General features: G+C 44.9%; 1 protein-coding gene across 2 annotated transcripts in view; it reads left to right on the top strand.

The window, feature by feature from the left end:
• Positions 1–8,312, top strand: part of LOC146207738 (iron-sulfur clusters transporter ABCB7, mitochondrial-like) — a 33,907-nt gene extending 25,595 nt beyond the window's left edge. For both annotated transcript variants that reach the window (XM_084590145.1, XM_084590154.1), the window contains 3 exons: positions 2,245–2,374; positions 3,683–3,958; positions 5,099–8,312. In XM_084590145.1, the coding sequence (XP_084446271.1) occupies positions 2,245–2,374; positions 3,683–3,958; positions 5,099–5,320 (628 nt within the window). In that variant the 3' untranslated portion in view covers positions 5,321–8,312. The remainder of the gene's footprint in view (positions 1–2,244; positions 2,375–3,682; positions 3,959–5,098) is intronic.
• Positions 8,313–19,907: the final 11,595 nt, after the last annotated feature.

Here is a 19,907-nt window from a genome sequence, read left to right as displayed (position 1 = left end):
TCTAAGCTTCAGTTCCCCGACTACATGCTAGATGGCGTAGTGTGTTCGTAAGCGACTCGGAAAGGTTCAAAATGCGCACGAAGTCATCGTTAGCCGGCCGGAGTACGGCCGCCGGTGTTTTGGGCTGGTTTCCGTTTCCGGCATGGCATGTAAAGCAAAGCATTCAAGATGCAGCTGTGTTGCAGGCTCTGTAGATTGCTTCAAGACTGCTTCATCACTCTAAATGTTTACTGTTAGGAATACAGTTACACCTCGATGTAACGAACTTCATTGTAACGAAATCCTCAGAGTAACAAAGTATTTTGGTTTTCACAACTTCGTGTCCATAGAACACCATGTATATTTAGCCTGAGTGCAACGAAGTAAATTTTACCGCACTTCCAATGTAGCGAAATTTCGTTGCTGCCTCAAAATAAACTAGCCGAAACCAGTGCCGCACGTAAGACAGATGAAAAGTGTGCGGTGGCAGAACACGACGCCTGCTGCGCTATTAGAGACAGTACGGGTGAGTTTCGTGAGCATAGTGTTGGTGGAGATTACTAGGCGGCATAAGCGTCTGCGCAGCGCGCAGCCAGCAAAACCGAGCGGAGCACTGCCAAAATGTCACAGTCGTTCGCAATCCTGCCCAAACTGGGCACCATATGCAGTGCGGCGCTGGTACTCAGAGGGACCTGCACTGCGATTATTGTGTTTACTCGTAAAGCTCGGTGAAAGAACTGTAAGGGCAGGCACATCCATCCACCTGAAAACCTCGCTATTCACTTGGACGCTGTGCGCGCATGTGAACAAAGACGCGCTTGCGGCGCAAAGCAACGATCATCCTGAAATGGGTTTCAGTTCATCAGGTGTGATGGAGGGCACTGTTCTCACTGTCGCCGACTTGGAGAAAGTGAGGCGAAAAAACCGGCATGGCCCGCCGCTGCTGCCGCCCTTCATTTTCCTGACTCCCACTCTACTGCAGTGGCGGAGGCGGCTAAACACGGCGTCGAATTGGTGGTGTGATCAGGAACTCAGTCTGGGGCTGAATTACACTCAAATCACATCACAAACCTGTCACAAACTGATCGGCTAGCCACACTTCTATTGGCCAATTCTGACCGGCAGACCTGTTGACCTATAGGATTGGGAGCTGATTGACAGGTTTGTGGCAGTTTGTTTTTACGTGATTGGAGCGTAATTCGACCCCAAGTGGGCGGTGATGATGGTGAAACCAAAAATATACATCTGCATTGTCCCATCACGCACATGATACCAGTAATAATAATAACGGCCAATTCCACCACAATTCAAGGCCTTCCCTCTGAACTGTCTGTGAAATGTTCTGGAGGGGTTTCTTCGTGCAAAATGACAAATTTCGATGTTGCGAAATTTCAATTCGATGTGAACGGCAGATTTTACAGACTTCATTACATGAAGGTTTCAGCTGTATGTCCAGCTACACCTGTGTGGCTAAGGTGAGAAACTGTGAAAAACAGGCACACACTGTGTGCATCGCCCGGCTTTTTGGTTAATCGAGTGTGTTTTTGCGTTCCCTGCCTCGTGCTGGTCATTTCAGGAGACTTACGCCTACCTTGAGCTATCACCCAGAAGTACAATTACTACTAGTACTTTCAAACACATACCGCGCCTTTTGTGCGTATGCCTGCAATATGTTGTCCTAACTTGCCTTTCATCTTGGTATTATTTCTGACGTGTTTATTTAACGCAGCATTGAAAGTGCCACATTTTACAGACAGCATCATGCTTCAGGGTTATCACCTCCTCTCTCTTTAGTACATCTGGCCATCTACATAACACCGGTTTAAATAGCTGCACGGCAACCTTTAATCCTTCATCATTATGGCTAATTCTTCCTCCCCATTTGATCCTTTACAGTGCAGCAGCTTAAGTCAGCTTTGCATCTTAACACTGAGATAAATTTAGGGCAGTTGTTTTATATTTAGTTCGATTTCTGGCATTGTAGTATAAATTTGTGCTGATGTTCATGCGCATTAGATGAGTTACGCAGTACGCAGCAGCCAAAAGATAAAAGCAAGCATTGCAGATGATTCTTCACTGTTGCCGTCAATTCAATGTGTACTCAAAATTGACAGAAAGGTTTTTGCTGCAGCATTGGACTTTGCTGATAATCTGTTGTGCACGTATGCTGCCTGAAAACTGTGTATAAGTCCTTCACTGGGTAGCATTCCATTCATTGTTGAAGATTTCTAAAGTCTCACTTTTTTTCTGTGTCTGACAATGTAGAAAGTCTACGGTCATTCGGCTGCTGTATCGGTTCTTCGATCCAAGCTCTGGGCGCATCCTGATCAATGGCCAAGATATCAAGACTGTTGACATTGACAGCCTGCGAAAAGCGATTGCAGTCGTTCCCCAGGTGAGACCATTGCTGCCGGTTTTGTTCTGTTTATAATGGTCAGGAAAAGAAAAATGCTGCCCCATGCAGGGGTCGATACGAATGTCAGTTCAGGCGATAACTTTCTTGCATCGCAGCAAATAAAAGCGAGTCATTTGAAGAAGGAACAGCAAAGCTCCTAGAGTCTCGCTTATATCAGAAGAGGAAATACAGACTTATATATACAGTTTAGCCCATTTGTAATGGCCACTATTATAGCAAGCAGTCGCTTGTTATGAACAAGAATTGACCTATTATCAAAATATGTATAGGGCGGTGACTCTGAGGTGCATACAAACAGCTCCGGTTGCACCATTCAGTTGTAGAATATAAAAGGTGGCCATAAACACAACCCCACTGTCAAAAAATGCATATCTTCCGCCAGCACAATCTCGACTACTACGATACCTCCCGAAGAAAGTGTCAACACATCAAAAAAACAACAAAAACAGCAGCATTGACATTAGTACATTTAACCATTGGTTGGAAACGCTCTGACAGGCTATAATTTCACTTAGTGTTTATGCATGCCGGTTAGTCGAAGCGGCTTAACTTGAAGTAGAGGTGTGGCAAGTGCTAGATAGGGCCTGCTTTGAATACTGTGTCTTACAGCTGGTGGTTATCTGTTTACAGCAATTTTAGAAGCTTGAATACGAATCACATAACATGCCTTGCTGGCCGACCCAATCACAAAGCTTGCATCGCCTCCTCTATCGAATCTGGGCTGACACCACATACAGGAAGTGCACATATGATACATGCACAGGGACGGTAAAAAGAAATGCAAACACCGCCATTCATACGTGCTCTGCAGTGCAAATTTATTGTCATCACGCTTTTACCTGACTGGTAATAAAAACACATAAATGTATCCTGTATGGCTCTAGCGAATGAACGTTAAGTGTTAATTTATATTAAAGGTTCCCTTACTATAGACAAGGTATCTATGTGGTCTTCTGTGGATGGCAAAATTGGTCTGCAGTTTATCTTTACTCTGTACCCATGTTTTTACTCTATTCAAATTTACAATATAGCATGTCTCAACTACTCACATGCCTCTACCAGAAGGTTTTTATTTTGAGAAAGATTTTTGGCTAAAGTAGCCATGTGCAAAAAAAAAATATTTCTTGGTTAATATTATTGACTGTGTTACAATACAGTTGTAGTTGTCAATCACGGATGGTTTTTCTTAGCTAGGTACCTGGTACACTCTTTTGTAGATTGAGAGCAGAATGGAGGTAGTACAACTGCCTCGATGTGAACTGTTAGTAATTTTTCTGCCACTTGCAGGATGCAGTGTTGTTCCACAACACCATCGAGCACAACCTCCACTATGGGGACTTCACACGCCCCCTCGAGGACGTGCGGGAGGCGGCCACCATGGCCGAACTGCATGAGTCCATCATGGGCTGGCCCAAGCAGTACGCCACACAGGTTGGGGAGCGTGGCCTCAAGCTCTCGGGCGGTGAGAAGCAGCGCGTAGCCATTGCACGAGCCATCCTCAAGAACAGCCCAATCCTGGTGTTCGATGAGGCCACCTCCTCTCTTGACTCCATCACCGAGCATGTGAGCAGTGCCCGGCACCTATGCTACTGCCTCTGTGCGACTCTCTGTGAGGTTTAGGAATGACGTACTCCTTTCACTAGGAGTGCAGGCTAAGTTCTCATTAGTCAGTTCGAACTGAATGATTGTATTGACAACCCTATGCTACATTTGTACTTTCGGGTGTCTGCACCCACAGACACTCGATGCCTGAGGCAAGATGGTGGTTGGTGCACAGGCAGGCGGTGCATACGGCTGGTGGGTAAAAGCAGCGGCCGCACAATGATGCATTCAAAGTCAATACCAGCAGTTGGAGGTCTTGCAAGTTAGTCCGGCATGTTCTGAAAGAGAAAAGCTCATCACTCATTCATCTGAACTCTGTATCGAATCTCCTGCACAGGAGATGACTGCCCAAATTTCTGATCAGCATTGTCACGAAGAGTGAACGCAGTTTCAGTTAATTGTGACAAAGCTCTAAAATGCATTCGTCCTGTCTCTCGTGTTACGGCCTTCTGTGTTAGAAAAATGAATAATTTTGAGAATGCTCATTGTGCTCTTCAATCATTATTTCTTTCTTTTGCCAGAAATTTTCAAAGTATTTCCTTCAGAAATATCGAAAGAAAATTACTACCTAATTTGCATTGAATTCACTTCGAGCCTGGAAAACGTTTATTCGCACATACCTGCATTAAATGATTCTTGCCACAGCAAAAAAAATGTTGTACTACAACAGGTAGCTTTGTGCACACTGTTCTGTTTCATCTAAGCTTTCATTAAAGAGATTTGATTCTGCAGTAAATCGCTCAATTCACGAGAAGTTGTACACCTGTGAGTTCGCACAAACAATGAAGATGGGAACTTTTGTGTACATTTATTTGACCCCAAAAATGACAGCTTCTGCTCATAGCTTCCTAAGCTGGGAATGACACCATTTAAAATTCCACTATGATTTTTTTGTTTAATACCAGTGCTATTATGGTGCTAAATTCAGTCATCTTCACATAACTAGCATGGCTTGCTACCATCTCACTTTTTCCATCATTTTGAAGTCTCTCTTCCTGGCTCAGTCATGGAAGAACAGTATAATGTTTATTTTTTTTCTCCTTTCCCTCCATCCCCCCCTGCCTCGCCTCCCACTTCCACCTTCAAATCTTTTCGGAACAGAAAATAATGATGGCACTGCAGCGAGCATCAGAGGGCCGCACATCCATTTGCATTGCGCACCGCCTCTCCACCGTGGTGGACGCAGACGAGATCCTGGTGCTCACCGACGGCAGGGTGTGCGAGCGGGGAACCCACCGTAGCCTGCTGTCCAACCCGTCAACTTTCTACGCCATGCTGTGGAACCAGCAGCACCGGCCTCAGCAGCTAGACACCAGTGCCTGATGCCGGTCATCGGATCAGCACCAGGGAGAACAGATGGAAAGACTGTGTGAACAGTGATCACGAGCGTTGAGCTCTCTGAATGTGGTGTGTGTTCCAGAAGAAGAGGGCTTGACATATTGCTAGGCTCTCAGTGGTTACGCTCGACTGCTAGACGTCCAGTGTAGATTGATTACCAACCAAGGAGTGTGAGTTTATGAAAAACTTCTGCTAGCATGTATAGTATGTTGTCTACTATTTGGCCAGAGCATGCTTTGACTTGCTGTCCAAAAGGCAGAAGGCATTGCCTTATTTCCTCTCATTCTTTCTTTCTTTCCTTTTTACCGGAAGGCAACGAAGGCTATTTTTATGAGAAAACAAAGTTCAAAGGTAGTATTTTTATCCATGAGACAAAATGGTGGATGGTCGGGGAATGGAGCACGGGGCATTTAATAGCTCAAGCTTGCCCTTAAAGTAGTGCATTTGTTTAAAGTCGCACTGTTCAGTGTTGTTTACACTGGTAGTAGTAATCGTGATGAATGTTCAGGTCAACTTACCATTCATTAAAGAAGTCTGCTGGGTTCTTATTATCGGGAACTAGCACTACTTTAGCAATGTTCACAACAGCTTTGTTGCTGCTGTTATGCTCTACTTGAACACATGCTGACAAAAGGAGTAAATATATGTTGTAAACATAATGGACTTGATAGAAACGAGAAAGGAAGTTGACAAGCTAGGATCCTCGCAGTGCAAGAAGCCTCATAGTTTTACTTTTATCTGTGCTAACAAATGTGTCTCAGTGTACCCTGGTCTCTTCCTTCCTTTTTCCTTCTGAACACTCGGATAACAGTGATAAGCATCTGAAAAAGTTCAGAATCTTTTGTTTTGCAACCTTAGTTTGCGATGGCTAAATGGCATGAAGAAATGGAATTATGATCTGATACATATTGGTGCCCAGAGAAATGAATGCCAAGCTTTTCTCATTTAGCTGCCTAATTAGCGTATGTAGTATAGTAATATCAGTTTTATTCATACTGTTTGTAATGCCAGTGTTGTGAATTGTTAGCACGAGGAGTTTTTTTTTTTTTTTTTTTTCCTTTTTTTTTTTTTTTTTTTTTTTTTTTGCTTTTTTTGCCTGCACAGTTCAGTTTAATGGTGCATGTTTTCGTACCTAGAGCAAATAGAATGCACACAATGTTAATGAGCTGAAAATTACTTATAAATTGTCTACCCTTGCCTACAGAAGCAGTTTTTATATACTACTGTTATTTGATTACATGGACCCCTCTGTATGGTTCAGTGTGCTAGATCACATCAGTACATATGTCCCGGAAAATATATTCAGATATAATTTTGTATGTCACATACTTAAAGAGTTATTTGAGCTTTTTTTTTTATACACAGAAATGTCTGTTTTTCTCAGGTTGAATTTCTTGAATAACGTGTCTTTCTAGTGGTCACGTTTAGCTTCTTGTAGGTGATAAGCCGCACTTCACTTGTTCTTTTCAACAGCTGAATTGTTATTGCAAGATGTCTGTGCACTTTGTTTGATCTAATATTGTTTCGATAACGGCCTGTTGCATGTTCCTGGATATATGAAAGGTACACCACAGGGCTTTCGATAAACAATGCACACAACAAGATATAATGCAGTGCTTAGTAATTGGCCGTCTGTAAATAGTGCCTTGTGTCATACTGTGGTTGCTTTGAGCAAGCAAATGAGCTACATTTTGAAGTCACTTTGGTCAGCTTTGATACTCATGGCAGATTAACGGGTGTGCTGCTGGAAATATCAGTGGGTCGAAGCAACAGCCACATCGATCTGCAGCTGAGTTTCAGTAAAATAAGGGCTATACACGCACTGTTTTGATAATGACGTGTCATCATATTCTCTACATTAAAACAGCGTCTTTTAGAATATTCTGGCACATATTTGCGGCATGTTCGGCAAAACTTTGTTAGGACTGAGTTAGTATCGCTCGAGCTTCTGCAGCAATTGGCTGTGCATACTGATTTCACTGCGTGTTGAAAGCGTTTTATAAATGTTCATGTTTTAAGCAAAAAGCCAACCTTTGATGTTTCTGAACCGTAACCTCAACATCGATGAGCAAGGATTTTATACCATTTTTGTGAACCGTGTGAACAATTGAACTTGGAAGCCTTTTTTGAAGCTGATTGGTAGGTAAGGATATAGGGCAAATTTCTTGCGTAATGAAATGTAATGGTTAGTACTGTTTGCTGAGAGCATGTATGTTCATTTTTGTTTGGTTTTTATGTGTGTGTGTATGACAACTGCCTTTTTTTTTATTGACTTAAATTTCAGTCGATGTCCTGGCAACAGTAACGTTTTCTTTTCACTGCAACAAGGATTGAAGGCTGTGAATTTGTCCCATGACATGTAAATTCTGTTACCCTGGCACATATCTGCCAAAGATAACTCAGAAATGCCTCTTCTCCTTTGTTTTTTAATTAAAGGCCTGTATTCCTTCATGTAAGGACTTTTTAAATTGTTACAGGCAAATATGATTTGTATACCTTTTGTTAGTTGTCAGTGCAGGTTCATATGTTACAAAGAGGTATGGAATGGGGAAATAGCACTATGGTAACAGTAAGGTGCATTGTTTGGTGAATGTGCCATACTGAGAAGGATTGTTTTTAAATAGCTTTTGATGTTGTTTACACCAATATCTGAATGAATACATGAAAACAAAGAGAAACAAACCTGTGTAAAAATGTAAAAATATGTGTATATATATGTGCCAATCCTTTTTTGGACAAACATGATGAGAGCGTGGCTGCAGTGCAGCCATGAGAACGTGGGACTTTTTTGGTCTTGTTATTTTTTAAGCGCTACCTGATTTATGTAGAGGAAAAAAAAATGGATCGTTGGCATTGCTAACTAGTAAAATGGTAGCTACTATTCTGATCGGTTCTGTTCTCCTGTTTTGTAGCCATACAGATGTGAATTTGTTCGTAGATGAATATTTATGTCAAATAAAATGTGGTTGCCATTCAATATCGCTTTCCTCATGAAGTATTCTAGCTTTCAATGATCATAAAACTGCTGTGCATGGTAGGGATTATTATGTGAACTAAAGAAAATTTTCATTCGCCTAGTGTTTTGTTGCAAAAGTTGCAGCCAGTTGTATTTACTGTGTTCATGCTTTGTGTGAGGGAGAACTAGTTGGCAGGAATTGATCTGTTCGCATTCTCACAGCTCCATAAGCTGGACTCTTTGCAGGCTTGTAGGATGCATCTCGTTGGACTTTTGATGTCATTCTAAAAGATGCTTAATTTGCAATTGAAAGTAAGTTCATTAGCAAAGAGATGAAGACAAGTTGTCACACATAACACTCATTGTTGCATGACTTAGCAACTCTAAACAGCCACCTCCCAAAACCACTACACATGAAAATGTATAGTGGTTAAATACTAGAACATTAAGGCCTGCCAATTTTGGTTGATGATTTTAATGTGTCACTTGAAGATTAGTTATGCCATCAGAGTTAGTTTAGTTAGGGAGGCTGGTGCCATTCTCACATGCAGTCAGCCTTGGTGCTGGGCTGGAATGCATAGAGTGGCAGCTTATGTGTTCCACACATGCTTGAAATGGTTGAAAGAGAGCGTGCTCATTCTTCGGTGTAGGCAGTGAAGAGACACACAGATGTCCTACATCCTTAACAAAACTGAGAAATATGGCAGTGTTGGCATTGGTATACTAAAGCATGCACATGATGCGATGTAAAGAATTGAAGCTCTTTAAATGCCCCTACTGAGCTGAGGGAGCAGTTGGTGCAGCTGAAGTAGAAAAATTGAATTCTAAATTTATTATTCTGAGGTTTAACATCATAAAGGCGATTCATATGGGCTATCAGGAATGCCATAGAACAGTATTCTTGATCAATTTGGACTACCTGAGGTTCTTTAACATGTGCAGACACTACACAACGCAGGGGTGACTTTCTGCTGCGCCATTCTAGTGATGAAAAGCGAGAAAAATTGGACAACATTGTTTAAAACTCGTTGCTTTCTAAGTGGCCGGCGCCATTTGCCGGCTCTCTAGGCGAACGCAACCTTAGTTGATGCCGTTTCAAAATGTTATAAGGTCTGGTGGCTGTTACTTGCCATTTGTAAATGAACTCCTAGAACCGGACGTCGCATTCGCGGACTTCGATTGTACTCATGCCATGTGCGCGAGCCGCCTTACAATCAGCTGAAGTTTTTGAACACATTTTTGAGCCTCCCTCACTCACAAAATTCACTAGCTGCACATTTTCAGGCTTGCACTTTATCAGAATCGACTTTTTATAGGCCTGGTTATGACTGCATGGCCAGCAGTTAAGGTATGTGAGCCAAATGATTTAAGGTTGCGTTTGATCATGACGCAAATATATTGCGTGGTATAATTTGGCCACATATATACGGCGAATTCCATGTACGCTGCACATTGCATCTGTAAAGAAAATTCGCAGTGGCTTAGCTCAGCTATCGAGAGGTATGTTTCCCTGGCTGAGTGTTGTGGTCACGTATGTTTAGCCACAGTCTCGCACACACTACACATCTGTCCAAGCGGATTCTTCACAAATGCCAGGAACTTGATTGATCAATGGGTATTGTATGACTTTGCATGATGTCAGATGGCATGGTGAAGTTGGAACGAGCTGGCAGTTGTTTACGTATGGAAGGATGAGATTAGCATCACATTCGAACATCTTATGCCGTCGCTCTGATTGGCTAAGCTGTTTCGTGTATAGTTGCAACCACATTGCCTGGCGCAGGTAATTCAAACTGAGGCCGATATAGCCTACAACTGGCCATGACCTGACTTTGACTTGACCTTTGTTTTAACCTTGACCTAAACCACAAGCCATCACATTACTTTTAAGCACCCTGTCATTGGCTCTACAAGGCTAAGCCTGCCCTGTTTTGGGGCGTGTAAAAAGCAGTTACTCTCGTAAAGCCTGTGGAAACCTCAAGGGTGGCGCGGCTGGTGGGGAAAATAAATGCTAAGCGGGATCCTCGCGTCCACTTTAGGCTAAAAACCATACAGTCGCGCTGTTTTAGCAGCACACTATTTCAGCTTCATTAGAGATATGCGCGATGGCTGCGTTCAACTCGGACGATATTTAGTGGTACTGACGATCGTGCTCAAACCCAGGCCAGGATCATATGGCGGCACTTTCCGCGGCCCAGTTGAGGCACGGAAAGCTGGAGAGAAGAAGCATGGGGGATGAGAAATAATGTTCACAAAGCAGTACTGTCGATTTAGCTCGCAAAATGAACTCGGGTAACGTACGTGGCAGTGAGCTTGAATTAAGCACGTGCAAGACAAGGTAATGCTGAGCCGCACATGGATTCTTTTTTGGGGTCTCTCACATACGTGTACAGCCCATCATTTTCATGTTGTGCGTGGAAATGTTTTGATGCTCCTGTAGGTTCGCGATGGAACTCGCTGCCTACGCATTCCTGCACGATGGTGCGTTGCAACTAATGTGCCGGGTACGTTGTGTCTATGAAGCTGAGCATCGTAGCCGTGATACATTGCAACTGCCACATCGAGCTCATTCGTGGTAGTTCAGTGTTTGCTGTGAAACAACTTTTTTATGCGAAGCATATTGCTAGAGGTAAACCACAGCCCTTTGTGACGGTTACACGCCGTGCAAAGAATGTGGAATGCTACGTCACACCACGTGATACGCTGACGTCACGACAGAGGAGAGATGGGGGACCGGCTCGCACCGTCGGCTGCGGTTGCATGCCGTGCACGTCGGTGTTCTAAGAGCTTTTGCTTTGCGCACATATTCGCGTAGTGGAAATCGAGTATCGTTGGCCTGGGGGACGACATGTTCGTTGTGCGTGTCGGTAACACAGTTAGATTACAGATGAACGAGTCATGCATTGTGCATTCCAAGTTTAAACCGTGTAAAAGCACATGTAACCAAGGAAAGAAAAGTTTAGCCAAGTGTAACCATGGAAAGCCGAGTTTAGCAATCAATATGCTTCGCATCTGACCAGGCTTAACCAAGCTAAGCCTCAGCCATTTTTGTTCTCGAGTTCATGAAACAAGTCGGAGGTATCAAATTTTTTAACGCTTTAATTTTGCCTTCTTAAGTTGTGAGTAGCAAAAAAAAAGCTGTAGCGAGGAGTTATTTTTTTTGTCACGGAGTAATTCAGTGTACAGCTAGGCTACTACAGACTTAAATCCTGATATAGTTCCAGTGGTTTCAATTGTGCAACGTAGTCAACCCAGCGCTCCGCCATTTACTAAAAAAAAATGAAGCGCAAGTTACAGCCTTTGCGCAGCACTAGGACGATGCTTGAGCAAGCAGAGGCAATTATCAAGACTGGTCTGGCTCACGAGGACATGAGGGGAAATGAGTGATTAATTGCCTCAAAGGTTTGATTTAGTTTATGGAGTACGGGAAATATGAACGATGAGGGAACCTGTAGCGGCTGCAGGGATAAGAGTGACTACCGGGGAATCGTTTGCGTACACTGAAATCGCACAGTATACACGGGCATCTTGCATATCGCCTCCCTCGAAACGTGGCCACCGCAACCTGGTTAAGCTTCCACGAGCAAGAGTGCTAGAAATCGTGACAGAACTGGCTGACGTTTGCATACGGCTGGGAAGGTTTTATAAGTATAGGAGATTTGACTCAAAAGTTTTTTTTTTCTTTTTACTTTGTAAAGAAATAGCGCAGTGCTATTTATAAGCGCATTCGAGCTACTGTACTATGAGCAGATTGAAAAGTATGTGCTAACATTCATGGCATTTTGCAACAGTACCTCGTTTTCAATTGAGCAGAGTAAAATCTAATATTAACTTTGCATCATATTAAATGCTCTTGAGCATAGTTTGCCAACCTAAGAGATCGAAAATCTAAAAGGTAAATGCTCCAGAGTGCTTTTAAATAAATAGGGGAAGATCAACTAAGTAACATAAAAATGAGCAGCAAGGGAACTATGCAAGGATCGGTTCTCTCTCCTTTATTATTTAATATTGTAATGATTGAACTGCCAAAGAAACTCAACGAAATCGAGGGCCTAAGTCACAGTCTCTATGCGGATGATATCACCCTGTGGGCGGTAAGTGACAGTCATATAGAAGGTATCCTCCAAGAGGTAGTGGAGCTGGTGGAGGAGTATATCACCCCAAGAGGACTTACATGCTCACCAGAGAAGTCAGAACTCTACCAGCCACCGAGGAGCAGAATAGGAAAAGATAAACTCCAAATAGAATGGCGCCCTTATACCGAGAGTAGAAAAAAATAAGAATATTAGGCACGTGGCTCCCAAGCAATGGACGCCACAGTGAAGCCATCAACAGACTCGAAAGCAGCACACAGCAATCGCATCGCCAACCAGAAAGCAGGAATGAAAGAGGTGAACTTATTAAGGCTGGTGCAGGCTTTCGCGATAAGCAAAATATCATACGCAACCTCATATCTGGATCTCACATAAATGCGAAAAATTGAGGGTCTTTCAGGAAGATTGGCGAAAGCCTACCCTTTCTCTCCTATCATTTGCTTCTCATTTTTTGCCTCTCGTTCGTTGCAGTGCTACATATAATTATACTATTTTACAGGAAAGAAGCAAGGCGCCCGTGTGCTGTGCGATGTCAGTGCACGTTAAAGAACCCCAGGTGGTCGAAATTTCCGGAGTCCTCCACTACGGCGTCTCTCATAGCCTGAGTCGCTTCGGGACGTTAAGCCCAACAAAACAAATTTACAGGAAAGGAAAGGCGCAGTACATGTCACACTACGGCAAGTGTGAGTTCGGACGGTACACCATCGCTCTTGTCGCGTGGCGTTCATTTGCGCGCGTTGAAGTGTGGGATTGCAGATGACGGGAACGCTACACAAGAACACATCTCTCGAAATATGACAGATCTCGCGAGCAACTCGCGCACGGGATTTCATTCCATGAGCCTAGAAAGGCTTTGCCTTAATATTTCATTGGTTTAGTGTTCCAGAATGAAAATTCTATAGGCGTCCAGACTACTCCAAAATATTCGCTAATCTTTTGTCTCGGCCCCGCCGGGGTGGTGCAGTGGTAAGACGCCCGACTACTGTCCGGAGTGCCCGGGTTCCAACCCGACCTCGGCGGCTGCGTTTCGATGGAGGCGAAACGAAGAGGCGTCCGTGCGCTGTGCGATGTCTGTTGTTGTTGCGACTGTAGGAAGAAGGAAAAGAAGATGCACGGGTATAGTGAACTAGAATTCTAGTTCACTATATGCACGGGTCTGCTACTGGCTCTGTAGTTCAGCCACCTCCGCTGCCTCGTGCGGATAGAAGAGGAAATAGAAAAGGAAGTGCGTTGCAATAGCCGTCGTCCACCACCGAAGCGGTGGCGCGTGCAACGACGGCCTACAACAGACAAAACATTGGTGGCAGGCTAGCCCCCGCCTCAAGTGGCTTGGACCTACTAGTATCAGGGCCCCACCCCACGTGACCGTGAAAGATCCCCAGGTGGTCAAAATTTCTCCGGGCCCTTCACTACGGCACTCCTGTCTCTCCGAGTGATCCTCCCTTCACTTACGGTGCGGTTCAGGTGTCCACAGAACAAGTGTGACAGATATATTGCTCTTTTCCTTTCCTGTGAACCAAATTATCTTTTTTTTTTTTTTCAAAGTGCTCAAACTAGAAATTTCAGTGTTGCAAAACTTGCTCCAAATTCAATTTTAGCTGTACAGACACCACTGTGACGGTATAATATATCGCCGCAGCAAAGGGGCGCTGAACGAACGGCCAACGCGATGCTGAAAGACAAGCTCGGCGGTTTCTATCTGCGTAGCCAAGTGCTGCAGTGACCTCGCAAAGCCGCGCTTACAAACACGGAGAAGGACTCCCTATCTTGAACTTGTGTGGGTATTCGTCCACGGCCACAAAGGTACACTCTAACAAGGGCGCACGTGCAACACCACCTAGACTACTACAAGGCCTGTGCAAGCTTATGTGACGTCATCGTAGTGAGATCATACTGAAAGTCGGCTTCACCCTACGCCGTTGTGTTTTTCTTTTTTTATTTATTTAACGCTGCTCTTGGAGCTAACTCTTGAAATTTTTTGTGCTAGCGATGCAGTGGGTTATACTTGGGTTACCTGCGTTATCTAATATTGCCAGTCCTTTGATATGAGAAATTTGATACAATCCACCTGGCATTTATTTCAATGCCAGAAATGAAGTTGCGAGGAAATTTTCACCTTCTTTCGGAGTTACTTTAATAAACGTTAAGACAGGTACAAAATTCATCTGAGAGCACATTTATTGTTAGATGGATAGATAAAGCTAAGAATGGTAGGCAGAGATATTACTCAGAACGGTGACCTTGACGACACTCGGTGTAGCTTGTCGTGAATGCGAGGTCGCTTTCACGCAAGTGCTGGTCACAAAGCTGTAACGTAAATATAAAATAAGCGGCTTAAGCTGGGAGCAGTGATTACCATGAATATATTAACGCAGCGAGCAGCTGACTCGGCTTTAAACCACTCATTTACCACGGCAACTACATACAGTCGCATGGCCACTATCAAAGTAAAAGTGTTTCCATAAGAAAATAATTTAGGTTGCAAAACAATTTTGTTCCGCACTCAAAACAAGGCGAATGCTACTTTATTATTAGTAGCTGTGCTGTCTAAAATGTGTACTCCATATGGGCACGCCCACGCATTAATATACTCTGCTAAATCAAATAGTGGTGAATAGCAACACGAGTATTAGGAAGCAAACAAGAATGCTTTCCTACCACAGTGCACTTCATCGGTATGAAGTGTTTGCGCGGCACAGCCTTTCCCACGTTGCATTTTGAGCCGAGTCCGACGAAAACTTGTACACTTGCCCCGCCGGGGCGGTGCAGTGGTAAGACGCCCGACTACTGTGCTGGAGTACCCGAGTTCGAACCCGACCTCGGCGGCTGCGTTTCGATGGAGGCGAAACGAAGAGGCGTCCGTGTGCTGTGCGATGTCAGCGCATGTTAAAGATCCCCAGGTGGTCGAAATTACTCCGTAGCCCTCCACTACGGCTCCTCTTTCTCTCTATACACTTTCACTCCTACCTTCCTCCCTTCCCTTACGGCGCGGTTCAGGTGTCCACAGAAACAAGTGTGACAGATACTGTGCCTTTCCCTCCAAACACATTCGTTTCCATCGCCTGAATTTGCCCACATATTTCACCCCACGGACTTCCCACCGTACTGCACCACATGCAACGCCACCCCACCCACCCTCTACCATTACTTATGGGAATGCCCACATCCAATCCGCGTTCCTCCCGTCAAACACCCCACCCCCTCCTCCTGGGAGGCTGCCCTTCTAGCCACGCAACCTGCAGATCAGTTACGGCTGGTCGAGCGGGCTAAGCTAGAAGGAACAGCCAGAGGGCTCCTGGACTAAGAGGTCCTCCTGGGAGTGTTTATATATATTTTTTTTAATAAAGTTTTTTCCTCCTCCTCCTTCCCTTCCTGTGAACCACTCAATCAATCAATTGCGCTTTGGATTCATTGGCATAGTTAGAGCGACAGTTTGGCGCACAACACCCAGACATTGTAGATATCTTGCTCGCAAGCGCCTATGCTGCACACAGCAAACACAGGCTGAAAACACGCACACTCAGGACGAGTCATTCCAGTTCGATGTGCTTGCGTACGCTTGCGTTCGGCGCTGCTGATCTATCCCCAGATTGATTGATTGATTGGCTGATTGATTGATTGATTGATTGATTGATTGATTGATTGATTGATTGATTGATTGATTGATTGATTGATTAAAACTTTAATTTCCATCGATTTAGGAGGCCCCCTACTCCCCGCTCCTGGCACGCAGGCCTGAGGAACGGGGGCTAGAATCTCCGCGACTACGGACTGGCGAATATACATTGGTTATTCGCGGACTCCCAACTTGCGCTGGCCTACTCGCACGTGTCGCCAGTTGCTGACTGAGTCAACACCGACTAGGTGGCGTTGTCTGAGTTTACTTTATTGTATGCGGACTGTTGCGGACGCGCATGGAAGTGGCAAATCAGTCTAATGGCCGCGTATTGTGCTACGCGATAGCATTCTGCCGAAAAGCCGTTGCCGCGTACCTCATAATTGAGAATAAACGTGTCGGAAGAAATGCGCGCGTGATTTCGTATCAACATGGTGACGCAACGATTTATTGTGCAGCGTTTCGCTTCCCATCTAGCATAAGACAAGTCGAAGGCTAGTTCAATGCAATAACGATTCGAGCCGGCGCATTCCTCCCCCCCCCCCCCCCCCCGACCGAACCAACTAACAACACCTTTAACACCTTGCCTAACTCTGTCAATACCAACATATCACGGAATGAGAAGGCAGCGTTAAAGGCGCTGATTAAGCTTCCTCCTATTTTTTTATTTGGCCCAAGAAAAGTCGCAGCATGTCTCGAGTACTTTGACGAGGCGTGCAAGCAAATGTGTTTTAACAGCTGGCGGTTTAGTTTGCTTCGTTCTTTTATGTTGCTGTTCTTTTCGCCGCGTTTCGTGTTTTCGTTTTTTTCGCAAGTAGTAGTAGTAGAAGACTTTATTGAAGCGCAACACTTGGGCGCAACAACAGCGCCTGCTGGACGAGCAGGCGCTGTTCTTCCTCACTTTCAGTAGGACCAGGAGCAGCCACCTCTCCGATCAACCTGCTCTCTTCCTCACCTTCAGCAGGGAGTAGGTTGGTCGGACAGGTGGCTGCTCCTGGTCCTACGGGGCTGGGACTGGCAGGTCACTGCCGCTTGCGGCGGGGGCTAGCCTGCCACCATATTTTTATCTGTTGTAGGCCGTCATTGCACCCGCTACCGTTTCTGTGGTATATACGACGGTTTTTGCGACGCGCTTCTGTCTCTCCCTCTTTCTTTTTCTTTCTTCTCTATTTTCTCGTCTGTCCGCACGAGGCAGCGCAGGTGGCGAAACGAAGAGGTGTCCGTGTGCTGTGCGATGTCAGCGCACGTTAAAGATCCCCAGGTGGTCGAAATTACTCCGTAGCCCTCCACTACGGCTCCTCTTTCCACTTTCACTGCCCCCTTCCTCCCTTCCCTTACGGCGTGGTTGCTGTGTCCACAGAAAACAAGTGAGACAGTTACCGCGCCTTTCCCTTCCTATAAATAAATCAGGCAGCGCAGGTGGCTCAGCTACAGATCCAGTAGCAGGCCCGCGCATTTTCTTTTCCTTCTTCTTTCAGTCGCAACAACAAAACACCTTCAGCACCAAGCCAGTCCACCCGAGTCCAGATATTATGGAAGAGAGTGGGAGAGAAACCCGATTGCACTGCAACCGGGCAGGAAAATAGACAATGAGAAAGGTTGGCATAATGGGAAGGGCAGTTGAAGCATGAAGGATCGCGGCGGAATTTGTACAGATATAGCCGCACAAGGGCTATGAGCGTATCTGCCGAAGGACGTGAGTCTCTCGTACGGAGAGATTAGGATCAGGGTCGGGGTAGAGCTTGCGGTCTAAGCGAGCGGCAATCCCTCGGTTACAGCTCGTCCGGTGTCACTGCACCCATGCGTCGTTTCTTCCTCTCTACGTGGCAGACACCACTACGACGGGCGCTGTTCATAATTTCGCAACATCCCCGCCGCGGTGGTGCAATGATTAAGATGTCCGACTACTGTGCCGGAGTCCCCGGGTTCGATCCCGACCGCCGGTGGCTGCGTTTCGATGGAGGTGAAACAAAGAGGCGTCCGTGGGCTGTGCAATATGTCAGTGGACGTTAGACATCCCCAAGTGGTATAAATTACTCCGTAGCTCCCCACTACGGCTCCTTTCTCTCTCCGCTTTCACTCATTTCTCCCTTCCCTTACGGCGCGGTTCAGGTGACCACAGAACAAGTGTAGCAGATACTACGCCTTCCCATTCCTGTGAAGCAATTATTATTCGCGTATAAATGAGAACTCTTGGAATGGAGGTTGAGACGCACTTTTAAACGTGTAGATGGACGGATGCTCGGGCTGCAGCTTGAACCTAGCTCTCAGCCCATAATCCCCTTTCTCCCTCCTTCCCTGAGAATGTCTAACCTGCCGGTCGTTTTCGTAATCTCAACTCTCCCTTGCCTTACTCCACCAGTATCCCAACATCCGCTTTGTTGTACTAAAGCATTTATCATCTATTTGTCCATCTTCCCCATCAAATCCTATACGCCTGTCGCTTCCGGCTGGCTGGAATTTCGGGCACCTCAACATGCGTTTGTGGTCTCTATTTCAACTCGCACTGAGGGAGAATGTAATATGTCTACGTCTTCAAATTTTGCCCTGCATGTTTTCGCTCGCAGCACGTTAGTCTTATAGCTACCTGCCCCGTGAATTATCAAATAAATGTTTCCTCCTTATGACTTCTTTTCGCGCTCTATATACACCTAGCGCTGAATTTTCTGTCATTCTTTTCTCCAACGTGTCTCTTTCAACTCCTTTGTCACATGCTATAGTATTTTGCCAAATCCCATCCGTCGTCTGTATGTGCTCAGTCTGTATGTGCTTAAACCTCAGATTCCCTGCACACTTCACCAACCCAACTTGTCTCTTCCGTTCCGGACAGTTTCTGATCATATCTGAGTTTGCTATACCCTGTCTGTACTCAAGGCAGCTGGCTGATGGTCGTCTTCAAGCTCTAAGAGAATTTCCCCCACTTTTTGCGAGTGTACAAAATATATGTGAATGACAGTGGCATATCCAAAGCTATAAGTTTTAAGCTCGAAAGATAAAAGTACTTCCGCACTAAATTAAACCTATTAGTCTCGGCTAAGCCTAATTAAGCTTATTGAGCTTACAGTTACGGGCAGTACGTGTTCAGACAGCAACATACTACGTATATGTGACCTATACAGACCTTTATTTTTGGCTAGGTCTATTAGGCTTAAGAGTAACATGCTTATAGGCTATAACTTGCGCTTCGTACAGGTTTAATCTGTGTTAACATAGGCCTAACTAGCCTTGACCTTGGTCCTGACAGAGGTAGTCGTGATCACTCATAGCAACTCACAGTAAATAGGTTTGGCTGCTGCCGTCGCGTAGCACTCGGTTAGGCGCACGGGAACCGGAAATCGGCGAAATTCCTTGTGCTAAGCTGCTCTCGCATCAAAAATGACTCCCGATCTACTTGGATAAGCTAAATGCGACTTCGGTGCGCTTGCACGTTTCGCCATTGTTCAGCCTTATATTTGGCTTTTACAACACTTGCTGGGCAGCCTTCAGGATATATCGATCGGCATTGAAGAGAGCCAGTCAAAGCGCGTCTAAATATATACCAGCCGCAAGTTCCTACGGCACACACTCTCTCAATCAACCGGCTGTCCGCCTGATCAGAGCACCTGTGAACTCTGCCGTCAGGTGGTGAATTTTCCTTGCTCCGCTTTGTCACTTTCCAACCTTGGCAGGTAATACCGGTTTATATCTAATTCAATCACAATTCACTTCAATTAATTCATTCTAATAATAAATAAATAAAATAAATAATAAATAATAAAAATAATAATAATAAATTAATAAACAATAATAATAAAAAGATACTGCTTCATGGGTGTGACAACGCTGACACTAAGAACGAAACATAAGCTTCGCGACGATACCTAGGGGCATATCGCCAAATAAGCATATGTTAAAAAGAAAAACGCA

Source organism: Amblyomma maculatum, chromosome 1, assembly GCF_055883805.1.
Source record: "Amblyomma maculatum isolate TAMU_Amacu chromosome 1, ASM5588380v1, whole genome shotgun sequence".
NCBI classification, from domain to species: Eukaryota; Metazoa; Arthropoda; class Arachnida; order Ixodida; family Ixodidae; genus Amblyomma; species Amblyomma maculatum.
Note: the sequence above shows the minus strand (reverse complement) of the source record. Positions and strands in the feature narration are given on the sequence as shown.